Genomic DNA, 12392 nt, shown 5'->3' on the forward strand with positions numbered 1-12392 from the left:
GTTTAGTGACAGGGTGTTTAGTGACAGGGTGTCTTGTGACTGGGTGTTTAGTGACAGGTTGTTTAGTGACAGGTTTTTTAGTGACAGGGTGTTTAATGACAGATTGTTTAGTGACAGACTGTTTAGTGACAGACTGTTTAGTGACAGGGTGTTTAGTGACAGGGTGTTTAGTGACAGGGTGTTTAGTGACAGGGGGTTTAATGACAGAGTGTTTAGTGACAGTCTGTTTATTGACAGAGTGTTTGATGACAAGGTGTTTAGTGACAGGGGGTTTAGTTTGTGTTATAGCTGCGTACACGACCTGGTTCTGGTGCTCCAGCCTCTGAGCCTCCAGCTCACTGGTCAGATCAGCCAACTGACTGAGGGCTTCCATTGCGGCTTGACTGGACGAGCAGCTTTGCGTCAGCATTTCACTCTGTCTCTTCAATTTCTTTTGCTCAACCATCATCTGAAAGGCAATAATGAAGATAATATGACAGTCAGGAGGTGTTGTTATTTACAAAGTGCATCAAAATAATTACATGAAAACTTACTGCTCTGGCAAATGTTTCTGCTTCTGTCCTCAGGTTTTTCTCCTGGTTTAAGGTGTCCTCCAAAACTTCGTATTCCTCCACAGCAAACTGAGAAACTGTTTTTTTTTTTTTTTTTACATGAAAACAGTGATAACTTTCATCAGTCAGGTGCAACTTGAAGGGATTTATTGGGCTGCAAATTCTTTGTTAGAATGTGTTTTTCTTTAAATAAAAGGTTAAATTTTCTACAAAATTATTTGGGGATATTTTAAATTTTATTTAATTGTAACGTAACAGGTGAGGAAGTATTAAATGCAGATTAGTGTACTCAAGGAAAGGGGAAATATGGATTCTGTTCCAATATAACCATAAAGCAGCAAATGTGTATTTTAATCAGCTGACCCTCTAATATCAAGCAAACATTAATAAATGTTCACTACATATCTGGCGCCCTGATAATAATGATAATAATGCCTGCTGCTGAAGGCAAACGTTTGGAGTTACTGCTTTTCCCGTGTTTGTGTAGGTGTTTGTCTGTTAGCAAAATATCTTATGAACCTCTGGACAGATTTGAATTAATCTCTCAAAAAACAATAATAATACGAATGTTCTGTATATTTCCAACTGATTAACATTTGGAGTCAACTTATTTTAATCTGCCATACATAATAAACCTTAGAAATCAAAAATGGCTATAACTCAGTCAATCTGTACAGGTATTGAGCTAGAGTAGTGGTAGTAGCTAAGAGTCACTCCTAACCAACAGAAAGTTAAAGACATGGCTATAATTCAATTTGTTTTATGGATTCTGATTAAGATTTGTTGTGGTAGAAGTTTAGAATAATTGACAATACATACTTTGAGAAAAAGATTGTGCAAAATTTTTACCCTTTTGTCCTTTATCACTCTACATGCAGGGGAACTTTCCCCTGGAAAACATCCTGCGGTTCTTAGACAAGTCTTTGACTAAAACTGTCACATTAATACAACATGCAGTATAAGTGGCCCCATGTATAAGACTAACTTCCCAGTTTGGAGTGAAAAGCACAAACTGTGGGCGCTCTGTGGCTCAGTTCCAGTTGTGGGGTCTTTGTGAACGAAGCCGTCAGAAACATTTGACTCACAGCTGGCACCATGGTGGTGCAGTTGGTGGAACTACTGCCTCTCAGCAAGAAGCTTTCAAATCAAATCCCGACCATGGAGCTTTCTGTTCTCATGTTCTCTCCGTGCATGCATGGATTTTCTCCAGGTGCTCTGGTTTCCTCCCACAGACCAAAAACATGCATGTTAGACTGATTGGTAACTCTAAATTATCTCTATGTGTCCCTGTGATGGACTGGAGACCTGTCCAGGTGTCCTCTGTCTCTTGCACAGTGATAGCTGGACATGGGCACCAGTGACCCAGAAAGGAAGAAGCGAGTAAAGATATTGGATGGATGGATGGATGGAAGGTTACAGTTTGTATGAATGTCAAAATGCATCACCTTTACATTCTGAGGAAGCCATTATTAAGCATCCCATATTTGAAAGGGTTTTCCTCTGTTTCCACATGAATAGTGTTTTTTTATTATTCATAAATGAAGAGCACAGGACCCATGCAGTATGGGCATCTTGCTAACCTCTGGTGTATTTTTCCAGGAGCTTCTTTTGGTGCAGTCCTTCAGCAATTAAAACAGTGTTATCGTGTTTTTCTTTCATTAACTGCAAATTAAAGAAGACACACATTAGAAATGTAATGCAGAAGGGGAAAACGGTTGTAACACAAATATGCAAACATTGGTTATTTCAACTCTATGTTTTCTTTTTCAAATCAGATTAAATAAAATCATATGAGTTAAGATAATCAGGGTGTCTTCAGGTGATTCTTTCTTTAGTTAGAGGTTCAATGAAGCCAGAGTTTATTGTGATTTAACATCTCTGGATGAACCCATTTTCAAATAAAGAAAGAAGAAGAGGAAAGGAAAACAGAAAGAAAATAGAGTTGTGCTATGGCAGGAGTGTGCAGATGGAAAGAATCTTGATATGTGGAAAATAGCTTGTTATTGTGTCCAAAATATTTTTATCTACAAAATCTGATCACTTCTAATTTACACTTGTGTTGAGTGTTAGCGACATGACAAGAAGAATATGCTTAAACTTACTTCATCCATGGTGTCTCTGAGCTGTTGTCTAACTGACTCCAGGTCAGAAAGTGCCTGACTCTTTTCCTTAAGCATCAGTTCCAACTTCTGTTGTAAATCTGAAACAACAACAACAAGAAACAAACATTGAGACATGGTTTAACAGTGTTTTATCACAATTACAAAATCTAGGAAGACAGCAAGGGCGTCATATTTAAAACAGACAAAACCAAGGGTCATACAGAGGTCAAAATATGGAGACAGACGGACGGACAGACAGACAGAATTGCTCTAAATAAATGGTAAATGGACTATTTATATATCACCTTTCTATCTTATTGAGATACTTAAAAAGCTTTACAACATAATCTGTGCCCTCATATTGAGCCCAATATTGTCCATTCATACAGCACTCTACTAGATCTATACAAAGAATAATCAGTACTTTATCACATTCATACACTGATGGGACACACATCGGAGGCAATGAGGGGTTCAGTGTCTTGCCCAGGGACACTTGGACATGTGACTGTTGGTGGTTTCGAACCCCCAACTCTTGCACTGGAGGACAACTGTTCTAAACACTCAGTCAAAGCCGCCCATAAACTAACAAAAAAAAAAATCTTACATTAGGCAGGTCACAGCCGATCAAATACATTAAGGTCTGTTGCTTAATTAAAAAAATACCAGTGCAACCCAAAAAATACTGTTCATGAGAGAGAGGAGAGGTTAGCTTTTTTTGTCTTTTTTTATCTAGGTACAGTGTAGGCCCTGATTCTGGTGGGGAAAAAGTGAAAAATTATTTAAAGCCAATGTTTGTTTTTTTAATCACATTTATGGTCCATTACTGATTTTGTTTTGACTAGTGATCCATTAACATGTAATTATTAATGTTTTAATATAATAAACCCTTAATTTAAGCAAGTCAACTTATTTTTGTATTTAATCATCTTGTTCATTTGTAAAAGACATAATTATCTGTCCTCTTTGAATGGTAACAGACTTAGACAGCATAATGAGAACAGCCTCATGGAGTTTGAAGCTATTATCACCTGAGGTATAATTACTGGTTGACTTGAGGACCTGAACACAATGTTACACTGAGATGGTTTGATTTGATTGGAGGGAAAATAATTCAGCTGTAATGAACTTAAGGTTGGAGAAGATTAACCATTGTCCTAAAATACAAGAGAAATATGTCCATGTAATGACAAAAATACACCAGTAAGGATAGAAATGAAATAGAATAAAACAACAACAATAAAAAAATTAATTTAATCTACAATCAAAAAGAAAATTCACTTCAAAACAAAGATAACATGGAATTTTGAAAATCCCACTGTAGGTGTATCAGTCACTATACATCCACACATAACATGTCCGCAAATACATGTGACCAAACCAACGTGTGTGCACGCCTACACACATGAATCCATCAAAATATAACAGTGAAAAAATATTGCAACCATTCCAAAATTAAAACAAAACTTGAAATGGATGAAAAATAATCATATTTAATCATAAATGTAATGACCAGGTTTATTCCACATTAAAATAATACCATTTTATTAGTCACTTGGCTACACGCAGGGTATGCAGTTGGACATTCATACAACAGTTTACACAAACAGCAGCAGCAAAAAAACACAGCTTGAAAACAACCTGGCACTTGGGTAAAATATACAGTTTTAAAATTTTAAGGCATTAACAATATATAATTAGCTGCAATTAAAATGTTTTATTGTTCAAGGTTAATTGTGAGTGCCAAGACTGATTTAAGTTCTAATTTAAGGAAGAGGATTAGCACGGTATCTGTGCATGTGCACATTATTGACTCTTACAGCTTGAAGGAAAATGTTGTTATGGAACAATTTAGTGCAGGTTCTGATTCTGTGAAGCTTCCTGCCTCGAAACAGGTCAACGAGTCAAGTCAAGTCAACTTTATTTAGAGAGCACATTTAAAACAGAAGCTGTTACCAAAGTGCTTAACAATAACATCAATGAGAGTAAATTAATGAAAACATACCACACACTAATGATAATGTTGAAAAATTAAATAAAAGCAGTAAAAACATAGGAACACAAATCAAAAAATAATAAATCAACTCACACTGTGTGAAATGACAGAAACAACAGATGAGTTTATAGCAGGGATTTGAACTGAGGAAGGGAGGTGACCTGCCTCATGTTGGGGGGGGGGGGGGGGGGTGGGGTCCAAAGTTTTGGGCCCATGACTGATAATACCCGATCACCTCTGAGCTTCAGTCTTGTTTTTGGAACAGTGAAACGCAGCTGATCGGCTGATCTCAGGGCCCGAGAGGCAGAGGTGGGACCAAGTCATTGTTATGCAAGTCTCGAGTCTTTATCCTCAAGTCCCGAGTCGTCCCAAGTAAATTTTAAATCATGTTGCATTTATAGTTAAATGTGAATAATAGAGTTAGGAACCTGTATAAATAAAAGTTATAAAAAAGGTTGAATGAATGAATAAACTGTGTGTTCTTTTTTAAATCTGTGTTTATCTCAAATCGTGATGAATCATGTGCAACTGAACTTACAAAGTGTTAAAAGTAATTCTAAAATTATACTTTTATAATGCAGAGGTCAATTAAACTTAGCTGCACGAATAATCTTCCTTTAAACTATAATCTTCCAAAATAAACATCCAGTGAAAAATGCAAAAGCAGAACTTCATGTCCACAAAAAGTGCTGATATTTGCACAGTACATTACAAAGAACCATCACAGTAACTTTATTTCCTCTCCTCTTTCATCTGGTCACTCAGTGAACAGATGTTTGTATGTGTCCACGTGTGAGTGATGGAGAGAAACAAAACATATATATGACCTGAACAATGAACAGGAATGTGAACTTTAAGTTATTTCACTTAGCTATTCTGCATTTACAAAACACCAAACTGGCCAAAAGTCTGTCAGTCATTTGTGCACGATGAGGTCATAGAATAATGCTGCCATAACTGAAAACTGGCTCCGCTGCAGCGCTACATGCAGGCACTGCCAAAACTCTGGTGGCCACATGAAACAGTGAAGGAAGAGTTTGCATGTTCATTGTCCAGAACAAGAGGGCGTTCCATCCTTCAGCAATGTCCAGGTAGTGACAGTGACTTAGCTGTATTGCTGGACTGTTTTTTGTCAGTGGGTCACGTGACATGAAAGCAATTTTTTTCTCAAGAATACTTGATTTTGTAGCTTATTGACAGTCCCTAAGTGAACCATTGTGCCTCGGAGGAGGGGGCAGACTAAACACAGCTGACTGAAATCAGGCTGCCTGCATTGGATTGAATGAGACAAAGACACCGCTGAATCCACGGAGCTTGAATATCCAACCTAGAGATAACTTCACTGCAGTGTTTAACCTTTAGATTATGGGTAAAATTTCAAGTCTTTTCAAGTAAACAGTTCACAGTCCAAGTCAAGTCATAAGTCTCTGAACATTTTTTCGAGTCAAGTCTAAAGTCATAATATTAATGACTCGAGTCTGACTCGAGTTCAAGTCATGTGACTCAAGTCCACACCACTGCCGAGAGGAAACATATGGTTTCCTCTCGGCACTTGAAGGTCAACAGAAGAATTTTAAAGTCTATTCTAGTACGCACAGGGAGCCAGTGAAGGGAGGACAGAACTGATGTGATGTGTTCAGACCTACAAGTTCCTGTTAAGAGCCAAGCAGCAGCATTCTGAACAACGTAAGATGGAGGCCTGGCTGACCCCAGCATAGAGTGCATTACAGTAGTCCAGTCGGGTCATGATAAAGGCATGGACTAGTTCCTCAAGGTCGGTTCTGGACAACACTGGCTTGAGCTTAGCTACCTGTTTTAAGTGGAAGAAGCTTTTCTGCAGAACAGAGTTGATTTGTTTAGCTATGTTTACATGCGCAGAATTCTCTGACCGGATTGAAATGTGTTCTGTTTGAATAATTCAAATGTGTTGTTTACATGGGCACAATCTGTTCTTGACGAGCGTTTACATGCAGCGGGCTTTGTTCAGAACAGCAGTACTGACATGCGCAGAGTGGTAAACTCTCCTTCAAAAAAACACAGAAGAAGAAGTTCTACTTCCGGGTGAACGTAAACAAACCTGAGCACCCAAAATGGACCCGCGACAGGTTTTAATGATGGTGGAGACGTTATTGCACTCCCTGACTGAGCTACAGGTGATAGAAATCATTTTGAGCTCTTTAAAAGTTTCTAGTAGAAATGTTGTGTCACTCACCGACCAGTTTTACTTCCCTGACATGCTAATATTATTAGCGTTAGCCAGGCGGAAATGGCAAAGTCGCACATGCGCAGTCAGGTCAGTTTTTCACCATCAGATAAAAACGAACAGATCAAGCGTTTACATGCGCACCGATCGGGTTTCGGATCGGCGTAAACCACCCGTTTCGTTCTGATCAGAAATTATAACGGATCGCGCCGAATACACAAAAAATAACCCGAACGGAGCGTTTACATGACACACTTTTATTCCGACCGGCCATTTGATCCGGTTACTTATGTCCATGTAAACATACCCTTTGTCAAACTTGAAGTCAGAGTCTAAAACCATCCTGAGAGTTTAACCAGACTGCTTCAGATATGGTTGAAGAGAGTCCAGGTTGACAAGATCAGAGGCGGCGGTTGAGCTAGGGATAAATAATTATTTCAGTCTTCTGATCGTTAAAACTTAAGAAATTTGAAGTCATCCATGCCTTAATGTCATCCAGACATTTTAGAAAAGAGTGAATGGAGCAAGCATGTGCTGGTTTCAAAGGCAGGTAAATCTGACAATCATCAACATAACAATGAAATGAAAGACCATGTTTCCTCAGGATAGAGAGATCCACAAGAGAGGTGAGAGAGGTAAGAGTAGTCTCTGACTGTGGCAGCTCTGTGGACAGAGAGTGAGAGGAAAATGTTCTGGACTGAGAAAACAGAACTAATATAACGTTTTCAGATGTCCTTGCAAATGTGTTGCAGTGTCTTGTGATCCTGTCCACAGCTTTTTGTCAAGACATTCAATTTGAATGTTCAAAGTTAACTGCACAATGTAGCATCAAATGCAGCAAATACCAAGGTGATGTTCTGTTTAAACTAATGTTCTGCTTAGACCTGAACCCTCTCATGAGTCCAGCTACAGGCAAGAGGTGGAACACCTGGAGAGCTGGTGCAAAGAGGACAACCTTCACATCAATGTGAAGAAGACAAAGGAGATGATTGTGGACTTCAGAAGGAACAAAGACATCTACAGCCCCCTGAACATAAGAGGATCTGTGGTGGAAGTGGTTTCCAGCTACAAGTACTTGGGTGTACACATGAATGACAACCTCAGCTGGAGCAACAACACCACCAGCCTGATCAAGAAAGCTCATCAGAGACTCTACTTCCTCAGACGGCTGAGGCGAGCTGGTCTGGGAAGCTCAGTCCTCACCTCCTTCTACAGGTGTGCAGTGGAGAGCATCCTGTGCTCCAGCATCAACGTGTGGCATGGAGGCTGCACAGCTGCAGAAAGAAAAGCTTTGCAGAGAGTGGTGAAGGCTGCACAGAAGATGTTGGAGTCAGCCTCCCCACCATCACAGACATCTACACCTCCAGATGCAGGAAGAGGGCCACCTGCATCATGAAGGACCCCACTCACCCAGCACACACACTTTTTGCCCCACTCCCCTCAGGAAGGAGGTTGAGAAGCATTAAGTGTAGAACCACTAGACTGAGGAACAGCTTCTACCCTGAGGCTCTAACTAGAATAATCACTGTGAAAAACCATATCATGTTGCTGCTGATCTGTTTCATGTTGCTGCTGATCTGTTTCAATGTTGATGTGTTCATGCGTGATCATCTGCTCACACCGACTCATGTTCATGTTTGTGCTGATGTTCAATGTTTTATGTTATGAGTGCTTAGTGTATATTTAGTTGATGTTTTTCTTAGTTCATATCTTAGATTTTATTACTGTTTTTCTTATACATTTTATTGTTGGATGTAACTGGGACCCTGTGTACATAATTTCGCTCCACCACATGTACCACATGAGGTGCAAATGACAATAAAGGATCTCTGACTCTGACTCAAGCCAGATCATCACAAAAAGTGTCCACATATGTTGTTTCCAAGCAGGGGTGGACTGGGACAATAATCCAGGCCAGGAAGTACAATACCATCCCAGGCCCCCACCACCTGATTAACGCAAACCACCAAGACTGAGAAGACTGAGTAAAACTGAGTGTACTTTGAACAACAATGTGTACTTGGTTAGCAGTGGCCATTGGCATCAGAAGCATTTGAAATGTGGGGGAGACCCAATGGTGGGGGGGCCTGGGGGGCCTCCCCTAGAAATTTTTGAATAAAGTAGATGCCATCTCCTGCATTCTGGTGTATTTTAATGGGTTGTTTAACATCCAGTTTTAACTACGTAAGTAAACATTTGGTTAAATAACTATTTTAGAGTTAATGGCACAACAAGAAGTAGCCTGACCAACAGCTCTCCTTGTGTGAACTGAGCACACTTTGCTTCTCTCAATCATCCTAGTCACAGTCCAAGAAACATAGTGTAGCCTAAGTTAACTTTTAGGAAAAAAATCAATAGCTAATATGAAATTATAATAATAATCACTCCTTCTTATTAATGGTCTAGCATTAAGCAATATGATCATCATCCATCATGTTTATTAGTAACTTAAAATAATTAATTAAAACTAAAGTAATGGGCTAGGTCTACTGTAACGTTACCCAGTTGTAGGGTCAAGAGACAAACATGAAACATTAACACAGTATGAACAATTCTATAAGAACATTATCAAATATTTTATGTGAACAGTAAGATCGCTCCGCCCATGAGGAAATGTAACCCAGGGTGAGCTAACCTTGAACAAACTAACAAACAAGATATCTGTAATAGTGGAGGTAGTGAAGGTCCCAGCATCACTGGAGACATTTAGTGAGGCATTTCTACCTTATCAACCAACAATAAGGCAAAGAAGACAGGCAAAAAATGAAATAAAATAAAAAATTATAAGCTACTAATAACTTAAAATTCATTCAACATTTATTTAAACAGGTTAGTCCCATTGAGCCACGAGGACTCATTTACAAGAGAGACCTGGATAGTTACAGCAGTAGATGTTTTCATGCTGCAGAACAACACAGGGCAAGAACTCGAGAGTGTAAATTTTACATTACACAACATATTAAATACTTTGTACAAAATCAGTTTAGTGTTATCTGATCATTACAAACAAAGACTAAACTTATGCAACGAGAAGTTGCAACATATATCTACATATAAAACACACAAAATAAAGCACAACTAGCTTTAAGTATTAACCTTTAACGATTAACCATTCAGCATACAATGTATTTATAACAAATAATGGAGGATTTACCGGCGGTTACCTTCGTACAGATGAACATGTGGTATTTTCTGTTTATAACTGTCATATTCAGCTGCTCATGAGGTCAGCTGCTGGCCTTTATCATCTTTTACATTTTTCCAAACTTTGTTTAGTTTTTGAAATGGAATAAACTATCCACCCTCTAAACGCTCAGGGTAACACGTGTCTGATTACATGTCATAATTTCCTATCTATTCATTGTCACTAATTGACTATTGATATGTATTGACTTATGCTCATACAACAACAAATATGTTCTTAATCTCAACGTGACTTTACCTGGTAAAATAAAGTTTAAATAAAATAATAAAATAAAAGGATTTTAATATTGGGGCAGCACGGTGGCGCAACTGGTAGAGCTGCTGCCTCTCAGCAAGCAGGTCCTTGGTTCAAACCCCGGTCCGGGGGCCTTCCTGGGTGGAGTTTGCATGTTCTCTCCGTGCATGCGTGGGTTTTCTCCGGGTACTCCAGTTTCCTCCCACAGACCAAAAACATGCACGTTAGGCTAATTGGTAACTCTAAATTGTCCCTAGGTGAGAGTGAGAGAGTGAATGGTTGTTTGTCTCGTTTGTCTCTATGTGGCCCTGTGATGGACTTGCGACCCGTCCAGGGTGTACCCCGCCCCTCGTACAGTGATTGCTGGACATGGACACCAGTGACCCCCGTGACCCAAAATGGAATAAGCGGGTAAAGATAATGGATGGATGGATTTGAATATTCAGACAATTTATTAGTGGAGTTTATGAGGGGCAAGGCCTGATTAACCTTATGGGCAACTGGGCAAATGCCCAGGGGCCCACGACCTCTAAAGGGCCCAGGGCAGAGAGGGCACAATCAAAATATCTGGTTATCTCATGCTTTTTGATGAACTGTCAGCCCGAGCCCTGCACTGCACAGAGACCGCTGCGCTGCCTGTAACTCTGAACGTGAGTTGAGACCCTCTGCCGCACAGTGACCGCTGAGGAGCTGGACCAAAGGTTCAGTTCAGGTCGTGCTCAATTATTTTAAATAAATAAATAAAAATCCGCTCATTCGGGTATCCGCCTCACTGAAGCTCCCCCCAGCAAAATGAGACTAACCTGCAGAAATAAAGGTTGAATTAAAAAATATCATATCACTTTATTTGATGAATGAATACATATGCCCTGCCAAAATATTAAAGAATTTTGCTCAACATGTTGGTGCTCAAAGTACGAGTTAGAAAGCACTCTTAGTTACTGCCACACCAAACATTAGCTCAACGTCTATAAACTGACTGAGTCATAGCCATCTTTGTGTTGATTAGGGTTGATCAGCTGTGGCAGACATCTCAAATCATGTTTACTCCAAAAGTTAAATCAGTTGTAGATGTATATTCAATGGTTATTTCTTCAGAGTTTCATTAAAATCCATCTTCAAGTAGTTACATGATCAATAGGTACAACAGTCTATTGGAGAGAGACAAAAAAAATCACCCCCCCAAAATAAGTACTTGCTTTTAAAATACTTAAAGTATTAAAAGTAAAAGTACTTCCTGAATGTATTACCTAATGTAATGGTCTAGATATCTTTAAGTGTGCCTACTGTATGTATATTTTCTGTAATACATTAATAGTGTTGTTCCATTTTAATGAACAATGCTGCAGATAATACATGTTTTCATTGTGTTTAGTCTGTGACACAGTTCACACTTGGACTTGTGATTCTATGTCAGAATTTCAGGGATGACCTGCAGAGTTAAATGTCATTAAGCAAAATAAGAAAGAGGAATGATTTTACCTCTGAAAGTTTTTATTTAACACAAATCAAAACCAATGTGTCATTTTAACTGCAGTAAACACATTTAAGTAAAAGTTGTCTGATGAAAAAAGGAACATTAGACACAACTAACAAAGAAATAGGCTCTGATCATTTCCACTGCAGTTTGTCATCAACTCTAGTTAAATACTGTCTATTCAACCTTGTAATTGATCAATATTGAACAATATTTTAACTTCCTGACACTATTTTTAAAACTTGGACCGAGTGTTGAACCATTTGAAGACATCTCTTGTCTCCTAACATCATGAACTGACACATTTTAATATTGCAGCAATAATTTCTTGTTCAAGTTCAGAAGAAGTTGGTTTTCAAAGATTTTTGAGTTCAATCTGGCTCTTTTGGGAGAGAGAATATGTCCTGTTGTACTGAGCAGTCTTTCAATAAGGACATGGGTGGAGCATATCTTCTGGCTCACTCTCTTACGGTGAAATATATTCTGGGTGTGTTAGTGGTGCTGTGGGTGCACCCAGCTCAGTGACACACACACACACACACACACACACATATATATATATATGTATATATATATAATGTATATATATATATATATATATATATATATATATATATATAGATA

At 38.8% G+C, this 12392-nt stretch overlaps 1 protein-coding gene across 1 annotated transcript in view; it reads right to left on the reverse strand.

Annotated features, from left to right (window-relative positions):
• shtn1 (shootin 1) overlaps positions 1-12392 on the reverse strand; it is a 129743-nt gene that overhangs the window by 40668 nt on the left and 76683 nt on the right. Inside the window, exons 6-9 of the mRNA XM_037687960.1 lie at positions 2654-2751; positions 2132-2213; positions 534-628; positions 302-448 (exon numbers count right to left, since the gene is read on the reverse strand). Coding sequence (XP_037543888.1) covers positions 302-448; positions 534-628; positions 2132-2213; positions 2654-2751 — 422 coding nt within the window. The remainder of the gene's footprint in view (positions 1-301; positions 449-533; positions 629-2131; positions 2214-2653; positions 2752-12392) is intronic.

Source organism: Nematolebias whitei, chromosome 1 (genome assembly GCF_014905685.2).
Source record: "Nematolebias whitei isolate Nwh7 chromosome 1, NemWhi1, whole genome shotgun sequence".
NCBI classification, from domain to species: Eukaryota; Metazoa; Chordata; class Actinopteri; order Cyprinodontiformes; family Rivulidae; genus Nematolebias; species Nematolebias whitei.